Genomic DNA, 20,161 nt, shown 5'->3' with positions numbered 1-20,161 from the left:
TATCATCTTTTTCTTGCAAAACAATAAACTTTTTCTGTTTTTTTTTTTCTTTTTTGTGGTACAGGGATTGAACTCGGGTCCTTTTGTGTGCGAAGAAGGCAGCAGAACCACTGAGCCAAACTCCCTGGCCCAAAACAATAAACTTTTGTATCCCCTTTAGCACATACATTTTTTTAGCTTGATAAATTTTCAATCAGATCTTATGAGGTGAATCATCTTTTTAAAAAATTAAATACTTCCTATATTCAGAATAGTAAAAGTATTTTAGTCATTTGCTTATTGTTCTGAACATCTTTCCTGAGCTTGAACTAATGCTGTGAGCTGAGAGCTAACATAGCATGTATTCAGTTACATTGAATTAAGAAGCTGTTGCTAGGTAAGTAACTTGTAAACTATTTATGAGTTTGTTTTTCTGAGAACTTCAAAATTCTTTGCTATAAAAGGAAGAAATAAAGATGCTTTAAGAATGTAGACAGTCTGTGCCTAGTATTGTTATTTGTAGCCAGCGATGCCCTGGTAAAAACTCTAATGGTTCTACTTGTGTATTGGCTTTTTTACATTTTCCAGAGGGCTTCAAAACTCTGTGTTTAATCCAGTGGGCCGAAGAATGAGAGAATGTAAAAGCCTTGGTAAACTAAGAGGGAGATGAATCCTACTTCAGGTGCTATGTGTACTCCTCAGTTTTTTTCTGTCTCTTATGTCTAAGTATCATAAATCTTTGCTGTTAATCTTAATTTGTGATTTTAATAACTGGAATATTTTTCTTTTGTTTTTTTCTAACTTACTCTGAAAATATTTGAGCATCTAGAATAGGAAGAATTATTTTTGCCAAAACTTGAAGTATAACACAATTATTATATCATTATATTTTATTATATCATTATATAACATTTATTCTATCATTTTCTGTCTTAATATGTATCTCTAAAAGTGATTTGCTGTATAGCTTTAATGTAGTTTTCACAACTCAGGATTGTCCTCATAAAAGAATGATGATACAATCTTCATTGTCTAAACAAACTGTGGCTAAGAATGTTTGAGGTATAACCAGTGTCTTTCCATCTTTCTTTCTTTTTTATATGCTTTTTCTCTTTTACATAATTCTGCTTTGCCCATCTCTTCCCTGGGTTTCTTACTGGCATTTTTCCAACATGTTCCAAATAGGCTTGTGTAGGTGAGAGTTCTCTAGAGAAACAGACTTGATAGAAAATACATATATTATTGTTCAAGGGAATTTAATAGATAGGCTGACGTGATTAGAGGCAGGAAAGTCCATTACAGCCCTCTGCTTCCTGGAGAGCCAGAGCTCTCCAGTAGCTGCCCAGCCAAGAAAATGGAATCATAGAACGAGAGTGTGAAGAAATTCTGAATAGAGGAGTATATGAAGTGAACGTAAAGATGAAGGAACCTTGGAGCAATTGCACAGGGCTCCTGGAATCATGGTTAAAGATTAGAGCAGATCTGCAGAGCAACAACAGAGCAGAATCAACAGTAAGTTGTTCTTAGAGATGTTTGTTCTGGCCATTGTGTTTCTCCTGCTGCCTGCTCAAGTTTAGTCAACATGCATGAAAGAGTAGACCATCCTGTACCTTGCCTGCCTGCTTCCTGACCAAAACTGTTGCACAAATGTTTTTCTTCTGCATCTTTGTTCTCATGTCCTTGAGTCACAAATACATAGCCACAGAGGTTCAGCTTAGAGGCTTCCTCATGCTAAGTTCAGTCCCTCCAAGCCTCTTGGTGTTCTGATTGAAGTTTGACTGAGAAATCATTTCATCCTTTGTGCTGCCATGGCTGTAACACAAGAGACACCAAGGATGCAGACCAGTCCAGTATCAAAGAGCCCAAAGCTCACTGGAGAGTCACTGGTGCAAGCCTCCCTTACTAAAAGAAACTGAGGACCAAAGTCCAGAGGTGACAGTAGCAAAAGACACATCTACTCGAGACTGGAGCCCACCAAAAACTGGAAAATTTCTTTCTTCTTTTCCTTGTTACAGATGTCATGCAGGCTATAAGCCTATTTGTTGGTGCCCCTCACAACTGGGATGGGTATGCTCACCCTTAGCTTGTTGGCCTACATGCTAGTCATCTCCAGAGAGACACCTAGAAATATACTTTACTGAACTCATAGCTGTTTCTCAATCCAGCCAAGTTGATAGCATGATTAATGATCACAGCTCCTTCACTTAGCTGCTCATTCCTTTTGGGAGGAACTGTTGGAAGACAGAGCTGGACTGTCTGCTCTGAAGAGAACACAGGTGAATCTCCAAGTGAAGCTATTTAGAGAAGTCTTCCCACTGTATTATCGCTTAACCTCATTCCTGTAGAGTTAGACATTTCTGTCAGTTCTGAGAGAAACAACATTCATACTTGTTCTCTATGACAATTTTAAAAAGCAAAGATACAGATGTGCCCATTTGTGCAAACACTGCAATCTTTACCTAGCACTTACTTGGGGCTTCACACTATTTCCCTTAATGCATTAAATGAACTAGTTATTACTTCCTACAACTTACACCATATCTTTTAACCACCCATGCACCTATAAGTCTCCAAGGGTTCTAAGAGTGACTATATTAAAATGGGGGAAATAGGTAGAAATTTAGGATGCAAACTGTTATAAATCAGTTTCAGGAAATTTATTATTTTTAAGTATAGAACTAAAGTCAAGAAAAGTGGCAAATAAGTGTCAATATAATATGAAGATTTTGAATCTATAGTGAATAGCACTTTTTAATATTACCAATTAATATTTGTCTTTTGTTGGACTATTTTTTTCTGGTCTTATTTTCTTGTCCTGTACCTCCTAATGCACCTGTAAAAATAAAAGCATATTACTAAATCTGCTTTAGTGTTTCCTGTGACATAGTCATATGTTACCTGTGGGTCTTCTGGCTGAATTAAGGAGACATGAAGTCAAAGGGACAGGGAGGTATTCCTCCTTTGCACAATCCATTTGATTTGGATTAATTCTAAGGGATAGCATTTTATCAAGAAACCTAAGCACTTGCTCACACATTTCTATTCAACACTTTGGCATAATATGTATGTGTTTGTGTATTTTAAACTCCAGAAACTTTCATGTTATTAAAAACATAAAAAGCAAAAACCCTCATATGATCAGGCTTCTGCTAGGATACAGAAAGCCGAAAATGTATTATACCTTTGCTTACAACAGCATTCACCTCTCAACTGCTGACCCCATTGAATCAACACCCTCCACATAAGACCAGCAGAAAAAGACATGTCCATTTCCAGACATAAGCCCTATTTATTTCAGTCTATATGTATCTAGGAAAAATTGTCTTTCAGCTCAAAATCAGCAAGACACCCAGAGAAGCTTGGGGAAAAAGAAAACACATACAAAAAACAAAGCAGTCAAGCAAACCAAATTCAGATATAACCTAGATGTTAGGACTATTAGAAAACTTAATCATGGTGGATGTCTTAAAGGTTCTACTGGAAAAATGGACAATATTTATGAATAGATGGGAAATGTCAGTAGTGAAGTAGAAATTATGAAAAAGAATAAAGAAAAATTTGAAACTGCTACAAACAAACAAACCCAGTAACAGTTGAAAGATGCTTGTGACCATTCTATGTGCAGTTCATTCAGCTAAGGAAATAATCAGTATACTTGAAGATAGGTTAAAAATATTTTCCCATACTGAAACACCAAGAGAAATAAAACAAAAATAATTTAGGCTCTAGGAACTTTGAGACAATATCAGAAGTTCCACCATATGTGTAATTAGAATTCTAGAATGAGGAGAATGTAAACATGACAAAAATGTTTAAAAGATGATGACACAGAGTTCACCACTATTAATGGCAGACACCGAATGACAGATCTGGGATGCTCAGCAGACACCAGTGGAAAGAACAAGGCGTGTGCCACAGCCGTGCCTCATTCGGACTGGGAAAGTGAACGGATAAACGAAAAGGGAAATTACAAAGGCAGCTAGAGCAAAGGACGTTATCTATTAAACAGTTGTAAGAATCAACATAGAGTTCTTCAAAACTAGGCAAGACCTAAACCCAGAATGTATATCCAGTAAGAAGTCCTGTAATCTGAAAGAAAGCAAATCTGTCAGAGCCTTCCTTGCTGATTTTATCGCCAGCACTCCAGTGTCCATGGAAACGAAGAGCACAGCCATGTGGAGTGGAGCAACACTGTGGAAAGTCAGTGTTCTCAGCTCTGGCACTGACCCACAACTTGAGGTTTGATCCCAATGCATTGCTGTAGCTTTGATGGCTTATGAGGCACTGAGCTGGTCTCCAGAGAAACAGAGCCTTTGGGGTGGACTGGGTGTGTATATGGATATCAATGCTTTTATCTTAATAAATTGGCTCGAGTGAATGTGGGAACCAAAATGACCATAATCCGCAGAATAGGTCAAGATGCAAACACTCAGGCAGGAGCTGGTGCTCCAGGCTTCAGCAGAATGATGTCTTCATTAGGGAAACATCGGTGTCCGCATTGAGGTCTTTCGGTTAATCGGTTTGTTCCACTCGTATCACTGAGAATGATTTTCTTGACTTAAAGTCAGCTGCATGCAGATTTTAACTGCAAAATACCTTCACCACAGCATCTGCAGAGGTGCTTCATGATGAGTTGATGAACTGGGTGCTGCTGGTCAGCCAGGTTGACCATAAAATTGAACGTCACTGGATTTGCTCTTGGACATGTGAGAAGAGAGGCAAATGAAATCGTTCACAATGATGGAATTGCAGCAGTGAACTGCACCGAAACTGCTGCTACCATGAAGAACTATGCAGTGCACTGTTTGTATCTTTAATACTTCAGAATTACAGAAATATAATATTTGCTTTCTCTTAATTACATAAAATACTGACTTGCTATACATTGAATAAGCTGGTGATGGTAAGAGCTGAAGATGTAAACACGCATTAAATGTTTTGAAACATGTGAGTATAGTAAATGTATGCTTTGCTTTTCTTATAATCATTCTAATAACTAGATCCATTTAAATATATTTGAATTGTTTCATTGCAAACACTTCTTTTATTGAAAGCTGCACAATTAATCAGGCTGATACAAAGCACCAAAAGCTTGCAGTTCTCTGTGACTTCCTCTGCAGGCGAGCAGGTGTTATTTTGGAATTTCATGAGAACTGCAAGCCTTGAAATATTGCTACATACCTTGGACAGAGATACATCTAATTGGTGACATTAAAACTTTATTTGAATTTATGCCTGTAACAGGGTACATAAGTTAGAAAGTAAATTTTTAAAGCACAGTAGAAATTACATTGTAAAATGAGAGACATAGAAAGTAGTGAAGAACATGTTGTTTGTGGCAATTTGAGTCTTAGTGATCATTTTATTAAAAGAAACTATGATGTACATATAATTAAATTGGACAGCATGTTCCTTATAGAAAATAATGGTATATTTCTGTCTTATGTAAAATTGTAAAGTGAGGATTTATCTCATAGTTACACTCACTGAACTAGAGCGATGTAATGATATGCAGCCCGGGGATTCACAAGGGAGGCTGTCAGAGACACATTGTTGCCTGTCCTTTAAATGTAATTTTGTACTTGTACTTGTCACAGTGGCAAAGATTGCTGCCTGCAGGTTTGTTATGTGACAGAAATTAAGAGAAGGCTGATAATGTAGTGTTTCCAAAATTCTGTAGGATTTAGAGGATGCAGATAGGTACATTGAATAGTTCAGCTTGGAAGTTGCAGCTCTTCTGGCAAAGCAGAGTTAACTTCTGTTTCCCTGCGTTTAGCTAAATTCATCTGTTTCATTCATAGTCCATAAAATCAGATGCCTCTGAGTTTGTTACACCAACTGGAGATGTCTGCCCACTGTAAGTAACACCAAGGTTATAAGCAGTATTTGCATCTGCATAATGCAAAGTGATACTGTATCAGTTAGTGTTGTGTTACTGTCATCAACTGCCTGAGGCAATTAACTTATAAAGAGGAAATATTTATTTTGGCTCATAGTTCTAGAGGTTCCAGTCCAAGATCAGGTAGCCCCATTGATTTGGGCCTCTGGCAAGGGCAGCACATCTTGGCAAGAAGCACCCAGAGAAGGAAAGAAGAATGGGCTTCACCATCCTCTATGAGGACAGACCCTAGGGATCTAAAGACTGTCCCCTTGTCCCCTCCTCCCAGAGTTGTTTGACCTCACAGTTGCATTGCTCTGGGGAAGGCCTTTCACATAAGCACTTTTGGAGAGACATTCTACATCCAGCTAATGACAAGTACCAAGATCATCCAATTGTGTGGACTGAGCTTGGTTTTATAGTTGACAGGAACATAACAGAGTAGCATTTTTACTGAAATTTTCAACCAGTAGAATTGCCTTTGGGGTAATGATTTTCTGTTGTATGCAGTGTTTAAAATGCTTCTCTTTATTCAACTGTTTAAAAATGTAGATTGGACTAGAAATTGAAAGAATATGGATATAAGGGAAGTAACATTCTTCAGTGGGGAGACATTAGATAAATTATAAGCAGTAGAAGAAGGAGTGTAAGACTCAGTGTTTGAAAGCTAGCAGAAATCAAGAGTACGCCTTGTGCTCAGATATGGTTTCCAGTATCATTCTCCGGTAAAAGAAGTCAGGACAACTTGGAGAAATGGCTGATTCTGTGACTGTGATGGGAAACATGCAGGGTGGGCCTGGGCATTTTGTAGTGCAGAAAGTGAGGAGATACTCCGAAGACAAAGCAAGGCATTATTATGGGAGTGTGTGAAAGGTTCACTGAAGCCAACTCAAAGAGCTCAGTGATTCAAAGATAGAATTATTCAAAGCTAAAATAATTTGGGCAACAAAATAAAACAGTACTGCAGCATAACTTGAAGTACAAAATAAATAGCTATGAATCCACACTGATATTAGCAAATGATTGGTTGCATTAAATGGAAAAGTGACAAATCTGCGGTGAAGAATTCCTGGTAATTTATGTGCTCTGTCCTAAAAGAAAGGGTGTATAACTTGCCGCTTGCTAAGTATGAGAACTTCATAGTGACTTCCTGCCAAGGAGGATGGTATGGAAGGGAGAGGAAAGCACAACTTCACAATGGAGAGACCAGACAAACTACACGCTGAGGGTCCATGTCCGCAAGGAGGAATCGTGCCGCTAGTATTTACCGTTGATAGGACGTGGAGAAATGGTACTTTATTTTTGTGGCCTTCCTCCCCAGAACCCACAGTCCAGGTCTAATCATGAGTGAAACATCGGGTACAGCCTGGGAGATACCCTCTGGTACACCTGACCAGGATGCCTCACGCTCACAAGGTCATCACAGCTGAGAAAGGTGTGACAAACTGTCATAGCCCCAAGGAGCCTAAGGAGAGATGAACATGGTGCCCCAAGTAGGATCCTGGAACAGAAAAAGGCAAAAAGCATATCTGAATTAACTATTTAGTTACAGTAGATCAATATTGGCTCATCAATTGTGATGAACGTGGTATAATAATATAAGTATTGATGACTGGAAAACAAGTATTTTGAACCTAATGCAGGGCCCCTCCTTTTGACTTCCTGTGCACAGCTTGTGAAGTCCCTGGGGATTGACCCCACCACCTAGCGTTTCTGGTCTCAGCCCCTGCTTACTGCTGCTCCATCCGCACCAGCCTTGTGGTCCTCTCCAACATGGGAGCCGTGCCCGCTTTTCTTCGCCATTTCTTCTGCTTGGTTCTTTGCAGGTGGTGTTCATTTCAATCTGGCCTTTGGTAAACGTGGCTGCATTAGAAGGGTCTTTTCTGACTGTCCTTCATATAAAGATATCTCCTGAAGTTTATAAATATAAAACATGTTTTTCTCATAATACTCTATTTCTTGCAGTTACTTTGGTTTTACTTTTCTTTCCACCTTGGTACAAATCAGGTCATGTAAGATTAGGGACCTCGTTAGCCCCATTTAATCTCAGGGCTCTGTCGGCCCCACTGATGTAGGCAGGCAGTGAGTAAATAGCAGAGGGTTCTTAAATTCTACTTCCTTTTGTTCATTAGGATGCTGACAGCACGTTCATTTGCATTTCACATAATTATTCTCTGCTGCGTAGTACTGTTTTGGATGCACGAGGCTTTGCTTTCCCTCATAGGTTGCTAAGATTGCAGTGCTGTGTATCCCTGATTTATCCCTATACTTTCATAGTATCTACTCCATGCATGGCAGGAAGTTATTACTTGATAGCATGTGTGGGATAAATATTAGTGACTGCTTTGCGGCTGTCCTTTAACCACCTTCATCCTTCCCCAGCGACAGGCCTCAGGTGTAAAAGGCAGGGCGTTCAGTGTTCCTCCAGCACTTTGTCCCTACCATAGTCTGAATGCCTGCACGCTGCACTTTCCTGGATTTTTGACCTGTTTGACTTTGGATTTGGTTTCACCTTTGTGAAATATTCCCCCATGGTTTCCCCAACAAAATGACAGAAACTGAAGACACATAGGTCAATAAAACGCAAGACTTCAGAGACCTCACAGTGCTCACTGTGCTAACAAATGGTCCTCATGTCCTGTGAGTCATTATCCAGGCTGTGGAAAGCCAGGGCTTTACTCATAAAGTTTAACCCACGGTTCTTTGTCCTCTATATCAATTCTTCCTGAATGAATTGCAGACATAGTGATTAGAAAGTAGTTAACAGTCTTCTGTATCCTGGCCTCCCAAACCTTATTGCCAAAGCAGTGGCAAATATTATGCTTTTAAATTCACTTCTCCTGTGGAAAAAGGAACATACTTTAGAGAGGGCAGGCAAAAACCATCAGAGTCGCAGCTTACTGAAGCTAATGGTGTTCCTCCCTGCACAAGCAGGTTGCTGCACTTTCTGCCATCTGATGTTTGTGTTTTTGTCTTTACTCTGCTAAGGGCTAACTAGTTCTTTTTGAAGTTATTGGATAATAATGACCAAATAATTAAGATTCCCACACAGTTGTTTTCTCTAATTTGGGGTGAATTCCCTTTAGGAGCCTCGTTGAAGAATTTCAGTAGCCTTAACACTGTGCTTCTCATCATGGTAGAACTCAGAAGTTTAAGAGAATACTTAACCAAGAGGATCTCTGTAGTTACAGCCTTTCCTGAAGGACTTTTTGAATATAATCCCAATTGCAAAAGAAATAACATCAAGAATTAACAAATAGGATTATATCAAATTAAAAAGCTTCTGAAACACGAAACAACAAGGAAGAGCAAACCTTTAGAATGGGAAGACATTTTCCCCAGTTATTCCTTGTACAGAGAACTAATATCTAGAATGTATAAAGAACTAAAAAAATTGGTCTCTTCATATTGAAAGAGTCAGAAAATGCACAACTGAAATGAATAGACACTTCTCAGGAGTACAAATGACCAGTGAAGAAATGTTTAACATCTTTGGCTATTAGAGAAATGTGAATTAAAACAGCAATGCAATTCCATCTTACCCCAGAAAGAGTGGCTATCAAGAAATCAAGTGACAAATGCTAATGACACTGCAGGAAAAAGGCAGCCATTCTCCAGTTGGTGGGAATGCAAAGTCCTACAACCACTGTGGAAATCAGTATGGAGATTCCTCGAAAATAAAAGCAGGGGGCTGGGGATTCAGCTCAGTGGTGCAGCGCCTGCCTCTCAAGAGCAAGGTCCAGAGTTCGATCCTTGGCATTGGAAAAAAAAAAAAGTACAACAACAAAACCGAAAGCAGAAATTTCATTTTACCCACCTTTTCTCCATCAAGGTATTTTCCCATCATATCACAGTGATGCATGCACACCCGTGTTAATAGCCGCATGATTCGTAATAGTGGTATCCCAAGTGGCCTTTCTGTCCATCAGCGCCTAAGTGGATAAAGAAAGTGTGCTCTTTATACAGGATGGAGTACTGTTCTGCCATAAGGAAAGATAAATTTGAATCAGTTGTATGAAAGTGGATGCACCTTGAGATAATAACATTAAATGAAATAAATCAGACACACAAGCTTAAATATCACACGGTTTCTCTTAGATGAGAAGCCCAAAGTATATTTATTAGAGAGCAAAATAGAAGATATATGATAGGAAACAGGGAGATGGATCTTTTGGAGAAGGAAGGGGACCAAACGGTGGGGAGAAAAAAGGAAAGTATAAAGACTTAGAATGTGTTAGCCAACTCCCTACAATGACTGTAATCAATTACTGCAAACGTGCACTACTAAAGGAAGCTATTCCTACATTTTAAGACTATTTTTATGAGACTGTGAGGTCAAGGTTTTTTCCAAATAATTTTTCTACAGTTGTGAAAAGTAGCTTCAGTTTAACGCAGCTGCATTTTTTAAACAGTGAGAATTTTCCTTGTGGCAAGGCCAAATTCTGTTCAGAGAATTCCTTCCTTAGATGATTTCTGTGTTGGCACAATTACCTGTCCCACTTTGTGGTCTCTGTTCCCACCACGCATGGACGACTGTATTCTCAAAAGTACAAGGATGGCAAATCTGACCTTTACAAGATTTTCTCCTTTCCTCGGCAGAGAAATAAACTCTGCCTCCATTTGTCACATCTCTCGCTGTGCTCTCATTGGCTTATGATGAAGCTGGTTCCTTGGCTGGTTCCTTGGTAGCCTGCTGTGGAACTCAGCAAGAGCTTGAAGTCTCCTTCTTGTCCGTTCTCACTGAGCCTCTCAGTGAAGGCCGTGTGGATAAAGCCATAATATGCCCAGTCAGGGGTATTGTGCATGGTCAGGTTGGTCTGAGTCCCTGGGCACGGATGCCCGGCCTTCTGGTGAGGGGCAGGAGGAGCCGTGTGGCCGCGGGCTGTCCTGCCCGGGGCTGTGGCGGACAGCCTGGGTGCCTGGAGTCCCGAGAAGAACCCAGCCGCTTCCTGGACACGTGCTCCACGCCGTGCCCGGGGCTGCTGTGCGTCTGAGCCTGGGTTTGAGCCCCAAGAGGCCTTGAGTTTGTGTGTGGCCCACGGCTGCGCTTCTCCCCCTCCCCAGCAGTTTTACACTGAGAGTCTCTGCTGGGCTCGTTCCATCCCATAGAAGTGTGGACTCCTACGCCTTTTGTCATCAGAATCTTGTCCTGATACCTTTTCTCAATTTTTCTTTATTTCTTGCTCCAGTCTTTGTTGTATAATTTTTTTTGTTTTTGCTTTTTCTTTGCCTCAGATTTCACCCTTCTCTTTGAGACCTCAATTACCCTTTTAATTCCATCCAGACTGGAAATCTGTGTGTATTTTTCTCTATCAAATCAGAAAGCACTGCCACCATTATCAATAAAAAACATTATGATGATTCATTTGGTTTATCTCTTTAAAATTTGATAGCTAGATGATAGAAATTTGAGTGTTAATATATTGATGAGACAAATATATTCAGAGCACTTCTTGCTAACCCTTTTGAGGATGATTTATGAGCCCCTGTGTAGTTTACTTTGTCAGTGCATGACATCTGAGGTCTGTTCTTGACTTCGCATGATTCCTACATGTGAAATCGGAAACACAGTTTATTGAGCGTATGAAACACGACTGATTTGAAAAAATTTACACATAAACTGATTTGCTTTTTCTTTAAATTGGTGTTCCTCCCTGGGAGGAGCAATGGGATTTACAGTCAGAGCAGATTTTATATTAACCTAGTTGTTATTTTATGAGCAAAGCAAACTTGTACTATTCTGATAACAATATGAACTGTACGTTTTTTTCATCCCCGTTTGTTATTTAGACTTCTTTCTGAAATATTAGTATTTAATTTAGACTTTAAGATTAGCACTGTATATGCTTCTGACAGTTGTTATAAAGCAACACAACACATAAATAGCCTGATGTCCCTTAAGGGTATGTGCTAGAGAGTTATTTCTTTCAGCCATGAGGTGGAATGAAACAGTAAACATCATGTGACATAATCAAAATCACAGGTGCCATTTCGGAGAATTTATTTCTGAAGTGTACTTACAGGTGAAATAATCTATGCACAGAGTTATCAGATACAGTAGTTTTGAAATGACAGGCCAAATGTACGTATGTTGATAGAGTTTAGTTAAGTGGTGGTTCATCCAGTGAGATGCTGTGCATGCGTTTAAAAAGCTGTATATTCACGTGGAGAAAAGCAAGGTAGTGAAGATGCCTGTGTTACTTTGTGTATGAGGGAGTTGTTTATACTGGTATTCTTATTTTTTATTTAAGAACCTAATAAATGCAAGTGCCCATTAATATTATGTGAGGAAAGTACAGCGGCTGGAGGCAAAGATGGGTTAGAAATATTTTCCACCTCATGCTCTTTAATACCGTTTTAGTGTTTTGAGCTGTGACATTGTATTGCCCATTGAAAATAAAACTTTTTAAGAAAGTGTTGTGAGTTTGCACGCATGGTAATGTTGATCATGAGCTTTGGAAATTTGTCTGTCTTGAGCGAAGATTGGCTACGTGGACTGGGTTTCTCCCCCAGGCTTTGATTGCTGCGTCTTCTCACAGGCTCGGCCCTCCGCTTCCTCCGGGCACGCAGATCCTACCTGAAGGGAACATTGGATGCTCTTTTGGTTGGAATTTTAAGAAGCTTATTAATGATCTGAATTTATATGCAATACATGCTAACTTTATTTTCCTACTTCCTTCTGTACCTACTAATATTTTCCAACATTTTTATTGGAATCCTTTCTCTTTTTGCTGGTTGGAAACTTCCCTTTGTTTCAAAAGGAAAAAATGCTGGTAGGGAAATTGGAGAAAAAAGCAGAGTGTGGAATATACGAAGAATCTGGTGTTGATTACCTTTTTAAAATGCTAATTAGAAAATGTTAGATTTTTTTTTCCTAAGAGATTCTCATCTGTTCTATTCTAAAAGCAGGATTATTTTTAAAAATACCCGATCCCTGGATTCGCTGTCTACTAGGCATGATATACCTGTAGCAGCTAGCAGTACCGACTGTCATTTAGCCTTCAGAATTTAATTTATAAAATGACATCTCTTTTTCCCTTGGTTAACTGTGATAGTAGAGCTGAAGCCAGAGGGAAGAAAGAGAGGGCGTGGGTGTTGTCAGGTGTGAGATGGTTGGAAATGAAAATACCTCCCTCTGCTATAAAGCGAGATGAACCATGGTTCTCTAGAACACTGCACCAGTGAAATGGGGAAGGTGACTTCCGGGAGGCGTTGCTCTGAAGTGAGAAAATTATTGCGCTCAGTAGGAAAGTCTGTGTTCATGCAGCCTACACAAGTCTTTGCAGAGGGTTCACAGCTGGAGTTTCCCCCTGTGGTGGGGACTGGAGTTCTTGGTGATGCTCTCTGGCACAGCAGCCAGGGAGCTGAGTTTTGCCTGAGGCCACTGAAGATTATGAAATACCGTAAGAAAAGTAAAGTGTAAAAAAGTAGTGAGAGATTGCTTGATGGAAAAGAGGCACTGCAAAGATTACCATAGGGAAGGCAGAGAAGAAAATACGTAGAGAACGGTTCAGAGAGGTGTCATCCCATTGCCTCACGCGCCTCCTTTTTTGTGGCTTGGTCCGGTGGGAGAGAATTCCGGAGAGCTCGGCTGTGTTCCTGGCTCAACCTCTTACCAGATGTGCTTGTTTCCTCAAACTCACAAGCAGCCCCTCTGCTTGCCGTGGCGAGGGCTGGAGAGGAACTGGGGACCCCACCAGCCTGCACGCTGCTTCGCAGAGAAGATGCCTGAGGTGTAGGTGGATATTGGAGGTTTTCATTTCCAAAGTTAAAAACCTCGCCTGGCTCCTCTCCTCCGCCCACGTAAGGAGTAATTTGATTCCTTTCACTGAGTCAGTAAGGCTTTTGCTGTCACACAGTCTCGGAAAACAACTGCAGTTGCTCAGATCTCAATACGTTGCTGCAGATGGCAATTTCAGAGGTACTGCGCTCCCCGCCGCTCGCCTGAGCCTCTGACCTTCTCTATAAAAAGCTCTTTCCACATTGATGCCCCAGGGTGGCCGAGGGTCAAATGGCAGTTACATAACCGAGGCTCACTTTCTGGTCAGGGAGGCTGTTACGCAGAGCGCCAGCCCGGCTTGGACTGCTTCTTGGCAGAAGTAAGCAAAGAAAAATCTATTCGGCTTTTTAAAAAATGGAAATGTTGTGAAAAGTCTCTATGTGCCTGGAGTTAGAGAGTGGTATTTCACTGAAGGTATTGGTGGGGAAGGCCAGCGTTATTTCTTAGGCCTAATCTTGGTGCGTAAGAGGCCTTTTTGTGCTATGGTTGCCTTTTAAAAAGCTGTCTGACGCAATGGGGGAGAAAACACTGACCGAAAGGCTGGCCTGCTACTTCTAGTTCAGAATGTGGTGGCTCTGGGGTCTGATCAAGGCCCTGCCCGTGCCCACAACCCGGCCTTTCTGTGAGGTCCTCCGTGTTCCCACAATCCTCCTGTTCGGACACCGTCTTGGTGGGGCGGAGGCCTGCGCCACTGCCATCGGTGACCTTTTCAAGAGGACATCTTTTAAAGCTACCTTTATAACCCAAAGAATATTTTCAATGCAAATTACTTCTACATTTGTATTTTATAACTGTTTTTAATTCATGTTTATGCCCTGAAGATAACTGTGAAGAAAACAGTTTCCTAAGAAAAACAAAAGAGAAGGTGTATTTGCATACTTTACTGCAGAAAACTCCTCTTATTCTCAGGTATCTGGGCCTCCCCTCCTGCTCCCAGCTTTTCTTACCCCTCGGCTCTGTGGGGCACAGGAGGGAAAATGACCTCCATGTGCCTTTCAGTTTCTCCATCACCTGCTAACTTCCTTTACTTTCTTGGACTTGTACTCATTGCAGGGTGATTTCCGGGGAGAAGAGACTCCAGTGCCTCAGTGCCCCTGGCAGACGAGGGGGTGCAGCCCCAAGAAGTGTCGTGGGCCAGTGCTGGCGCTGATGCTGTGCCAGGCTGACGCTTCCTCTCGGGACCACATGGTGTTTGGAAGCTGGGCCCTTAGGGTCGGGCAGATGCACCCACGAGCAGCTGCGTGGGCATTCTGTGTCTTCCGCGTTTGTGCCTGGATGGCATCCCACCTTAACTTGGCTCATTTGAAGTGAATTTCTATGTAAGGTCCAGTGAGAGTATTGACCTGCTGCAGCTCTGTATTCAGAAATAACCCCGGGAATACAAAGCATTTTATACATCTCATTTAATAATTCATTTAATGGTAAATTGTTAGCTGCCAGTGCATAGTTTTCCTTATTGACATTGTCGGTGGTCTCCTGTCATGCAGCCTTAGAATTGTCTGTCGGGGACGGGCTGAGGCACATTGAAATGTCCTTAGTCTTGCACCTGAAGAAACTGCTAGGATTGTAACCTAGGCCTCCTGACTCCCTGGCTCAGCTCGGTGTCTCCTACATTCTTTTCATTTGCTCTCTTGTCGCAGTGGGGCTTGAAAAGAATTGGTAAAATCACATTAGGGTTGGAACTCCAAGGCCTGCCATGGAGCCACAGGATTTAGAAGACGTTCTCTTTTGCATTCCTTTTTCCTGTGTGTTTTCTCCTGTTCACCCCCAGTATTGTGGGTAGATTTCCAGATAGTGCTGTTTTGGATATATAGAGACAGACAGACAGATAGCTAGACTGACAGATGGACATCTGGAGTGTTTTGGTGAAAGAGAGAGAACCAGAAGAAAATACCTGGAAAGAATTGTTTGTTTGTTTTGGTACTGGGAACTGAACTCAGGACCTTGCGCTTGCCAGAAAGGTGTGATGCCACTGAGCTAAATCCCAGGCCCTGGAAAGAATTCTTAATATGTACAAATGTGTTTATTTTAGAATGGTTCTAATTCCTGGACTTGAGATAAACTAGGAAAATAAGATATACTATCAAGAGATAAAATTGTACCAGCTGAAATTCATGAGTAATGAACAGCTCTTAGAGAAGAAAAAGGAATAAAAGACACATACATAAAATGTTGCTGGGAAGATCATTTAACAGACTTGCTGGCTTTGCTTCTATAAAGGAGTCAGACTGAATTTTACTTTAACTTCTGTTCTGAGTGGGTCACAGGTATAGTGGAAGATGTTTCTGACCTTGAAAGGAAGTGAGACATTTAGTCAATTTTTCTTTTAATTATTGTTCTTTTTCCTAAAGGTTGGGTGTGTGAAATTATTGGTTTTTGTTTGTTTGTTTTGGTACTGGGGATCGAGCTCCGACACCTGCACTTGCAGGTAGCAGAACCATTGAGCCAAATCCCCGGCCCGGGTATATGAAATTATTAAGAAATCAAATACAGAAAGATATGGGGAGGAAAAGCCCATGAAGAATTCTCTGAGGTATTTCTGTATGTATAATACTATGATTGTGTCTCTGTCAGTCACTCGGTAAAGGTATTATTAGATTTCTGTATAAGCAGCAGGAACCGTTTCATAACTTTCAAGGTGGAGGAAACAGGCAGTTTTATCTGGTATTTCTGCAAACTGAATTAAACTTAACTGAAATCCATGCTTGCTGGAATGACAGGGATTTCACCATCACCTCCAGGGTTACCCTGTCCTCCTGTCCTGCACAGACTTTCCCAGCTCCCCTCCCCAGCCGGCACCACACTGTGCAGTTCAAGGAGGAACTGCATTGAATCAGCAGTCGGCCAGGGAGGAGCCTGGGTACCGAGTGTCTCCTGCTGCTGTCCCTGTCCTGGGCCCTCACTGCCACGCGGCCCCACAGTAGGACACTGGCCCCGCGAGGTAAGGCTGTGCAGCTTTGCTGCCTGCGCTGTGGTGAAGTCTCAGGCACTCAGAAAAGACCAATCATCTCTGAACGAGGGAGCTCAGATCAGTGTCTCATCCGTTCTCTGTGTTGTGGGCCGTCACTGACGACGGGAGCCATCGTTACCTAGCCAGTCCCTCCTGGCGAACTGTGGGTCATTTCCGGTTCTCACTGTGTGCGTGGTCTTTAAAATTTGTTTCTTTGGAGTTCACACCCAGGATTCGTGCTGCTGTATCAGAAGGTAGATGTGCTGAACTGTGACAAATGTGCACATCAGAAAGATGCACCCCCTCACACTCCTGAGGGCGTCACAGTGCCCTTCGCCGTCCCACCTGAGGGACCTCGGTGGAAGAAGCAAATTGTTTTGGCTGCCCTGTTTTCAGAGGGTGAACATATGGCCAGATTACCTCCAGAGAGCTTGGGTTCCTCCTGTGTTTGGGACCCATCTGCTAGGGATTTGTTTTTTGATTGTTTTGTTTTGGTGGTTTTTGTGCCTCAGCTTTCTTGGTCTTTCAACCCATTTTAGGGAATTTAGAGAATTTAGAGGGTAAACTATTTTTCTCATATTTTTTCATGATATTTGGAGGGATGTCTGGATTTTTTAAAGCTTTCTTAGCATCTCTGATCTTTTCATTGTGCTTTTCCATGTGTATATTATTTACTGGGTAGCAGAAGTATAAATTCAGGATCTCCAGGATAAAATTTTCTAGAACAATCAATCATCTAAAACCCATTTGTGAGCTGAAAATCGTCAGAACTCTAGTGAGGGGAGCTCTCCTTTGTTCTCTGTGTTTCTGCCCATGGGTAGGCTAGTTATAGTAGGACTAGTTTCTGAATCAGTCATATTTTTTTCAGAAGATCATCAGTTATTGTTCAGTAGATTCCTTTGCCATTCTGAATTTTTCATGATTTTCTTGTATTTAACTCTCGTTCTTCAGAAATGTTTCTATGTTCTGTGCTTATGATCGATTTGAGGGTCTCTAGAAACTATAAAGGCCTATGTTAAAATCCTGTGTTGGGAGTAGCCCATATGGTTTCTGGTATTTTAAATCAGAGTCTGAAGATTGAGACATATGGTATAGAGACTGCTAGACAAACAGTGTTTCACATTAGAACCGAATCAAAGAGAGTAAGACACAGTCGGCTCAAAGGTCTGCGGCAGAGTGATGGGTGCAGCTCCTAGTTGGGTCTCATCTTGCTACTTGGAGTGAGTCTGCCCTGAGCGGATCATTCGATATTGAGCATTGGTCCTATTGGTAAAAGTCCCAAGCTATAACCTTTCATTATTCCATAATCTCTCAGCTTGAGGTGGAACCACAGACAGAGAGGAAGACAGTGGAAAGGGAGTCACAAATCCAACTAAGAATGCTCTTCTGTTGTCTGGGGAACCCAGTACTCAATACACAGGGAAATCCACACATTCACACTCTTCCCAGAGGGGCAGGACGGACTAGAAGATGTGAAAAGCTCTAAACTGCTTTAAAACGGTGGGTAAAAATCTAATGGATATGTGTTTTCATGACTCATAGAGCTGTCAAGAAAGCCCCGGGCTCTCAGGACCCTCAGTGGAGAGGGAACTGAAGACACTAGGCATTGGGGGCTTGGGTTTTACTGTGTGTGATTATAGCAGTTGGAGGGCATCGTCCTCTCACAAAATCAGGACAGTGACATAATCACTTTTAAACTTATAAAGTTGTACGTAATGCAGAGTGAAACGATAACAATTTTAATTTAAAAATAAAGTTTTACCTAAAACTTGTATAATACTTTCCTACAGCTATTGCAACAAATTGCTACAAGCTAGGTGTCCTTAAAAAAAAAAAAAACAACTTATTCTCTTGTAGATCTAGAGACTAAAAGGCCAAAAAAGTTAAGGTGCCAGCAGGGAATGTTTTCTGTAGGCTCCAGAAGAGAATGTGTTTCATGTTCTTCCCTTCCCTGCTGTTGCTGGAAATCCTGGCTCACGTGCAGAGGCGTTGTTCTCATTCTTGCTGTCATCACGGGAGTCTCGCTCTGGCTGTCTCCATGTCTATTTTCCCCTGGTTATGAGGACACCAGTCACAGCTGACTAAGGGACCGTGCCAGTGAGGTCAGCCTTATCTTAACCGGGTTATATCTGCATGGGTCTGCAAACGTGACCATTTCCAGATGTAGTGACGTGCACGGGTAGCATGTGTTGGAACTGAAATATGGTTTTTCGACACAAAATTTAACTCATATCCCCATATAATCATAAAAAAGTCCTTGGTTAATTTGACTTTCAGAAAGATTTTCTTTTGGATCAGAAAGCAAGAACCAGTTCCATACTGCATGTGAGAGACACATCTAACAATAGCATGCTTCTGAGAGGTTGGAAATAAATGGGTCAGCAGTGCTGAGCCAGGAGAAAAGAAAAAGATTTAAAAACCTTCAAGTAGACAAGATTAAACTGAGGGCAAAAAGCATTAAATAAAGCAAAGAATGGCTTTATAAAACAGGAAAATGCCTCAAATATATAAGGAATGACAAAATTAGAAAATCACAATTCTTTAATCCCTCCCTGAATGAAAAAGAAAAAACAGATTCTGGAAAAGGGTCACTCAAGGGTGCTAAACCTTTTAAAATATTTTTGTGGTGCCATAGCGTCGCTCCACAAAGTTAACACTAAATGGAAAGGTCAAAATACATCTGTACAGTGGAGGAATGAGGTGGTCATCACCTTAACTCAGTAATCAGACTGAGCAGCAGTAATCATGGCAGGGCCTTGCATTTTATGCCTGCAGATGCGGTGCAGTCAGACAGATCATACACGTCCTAATTCAAAAGGCAGTCTTCTAAAAAACAAACTTTAAGCAAATAGTTGTAGCTTTTCAGAAGACACAAGGAAATAGGAACAAGGTGAATGACACCACCAGGAAATGTTTGGTTGACCGCAGTGTGGAACTCTCTGGAGAAGTTCCTAGGTGAGTTGGCCCAGTTTTGTCGAAACAAGTCAGTGACAAGGAAACACAGAAGAGAAAGAGAACAGGAGAAAGGAGGGTACATTTCAGGATGAAAGGGTTTAGATGTAATGATGAAATACTGTGCATGAAACATTGAGTTCTGGTTTGAAAGATGAGTTCAAAGGGCAGTTAGGACCGTTAGACAAATTTGCCTATGAAGTAGATAGTGTGTGATTTTTAAAGCACCTATTAGTGTTTGGACCAATTACTGGAATAGGTGTTGGTGGTATTAGGTGGTTATTTGAGACAATGTGTTTATTCTTAGAAAGTATTTAATAAAATATTTTGGAATGAAGTGTTATAAAGTCAATTGATTTTTAAGAAAAAAAGATACATGTATGTATACATATAAAGCAAATATGCAAAATTGTTAATTTTAAACCAAGGCGATATATAGTGAGTAATCTTTGTATCATTCTTTTCATTGTTTATAAAAACATTGGGGGTATATCTAGGTCATTTTATTCCAGATCTGCAATTATGGCTTATTATCAAGGAAGCTGCCAAAACAATTTGATTTGCTGTCTGACATGTAAGGTGACGTATGCAATTATTTTCGTAAGTACTAAGGCATTTGACC

At 40.9% G+C, this 20,161-nt stretch overlaps 1 protein-coding gene across 4 annotated transcripts in view; it reads left to right on the top strand.

The window, feature by feature from the left end:
- Window positions 1–20,161, top strand: part of Sh3gl2 (SH3 domain containing GRB2 like 2, endophilin A1) — a 156,682-nt gene that overhangs the window by 82,101 nt on the left and 54,420 nt on the right. Inside the window, exon 1 of one of the 4 annotated variants that reach the window (XM_033757656.1) lies at window positions 13,732–13,778. The exons of 2 other annotated variants lie outside the window; for them this stretch is intronic. In XM_033757656.1, the coding sequence (XP_033613547.1) occupies window positions 13,764–13,778 (15 nt within the window). In that variant the 5' untranslated portion in view covers window positions 13,732–13,763. Of the gene's footprint in view, window positions 1–13,731; window positions 13,779–13,833; window positions 13,957–20,161 lie in introns of those variants that run through there. One more of the 4 variants, XM_010630926.2, reaches the window with a different exon arrangement.

Source organism: Fukomys damarensis, unplaced genomic scaffold (genome assembly GCF_012274545.1).
Source record: "Fukomys damarensis isolate Sample0158 unplaced genomic scaffold, DMR_v1.0_HiC HiC_scaffold_31, whole genome shotgun sequence".
In the NCBI taxonomy this organism is placed as follows: Eukaryota; Metazoa; Chordata; class Mammalia; order Rodentia; family Bathyergidae; genus Fukomys; species Fukomys damarensis.
This window is presented reverse-complemented; position numbering and strand designations above follow the sequence as displayed.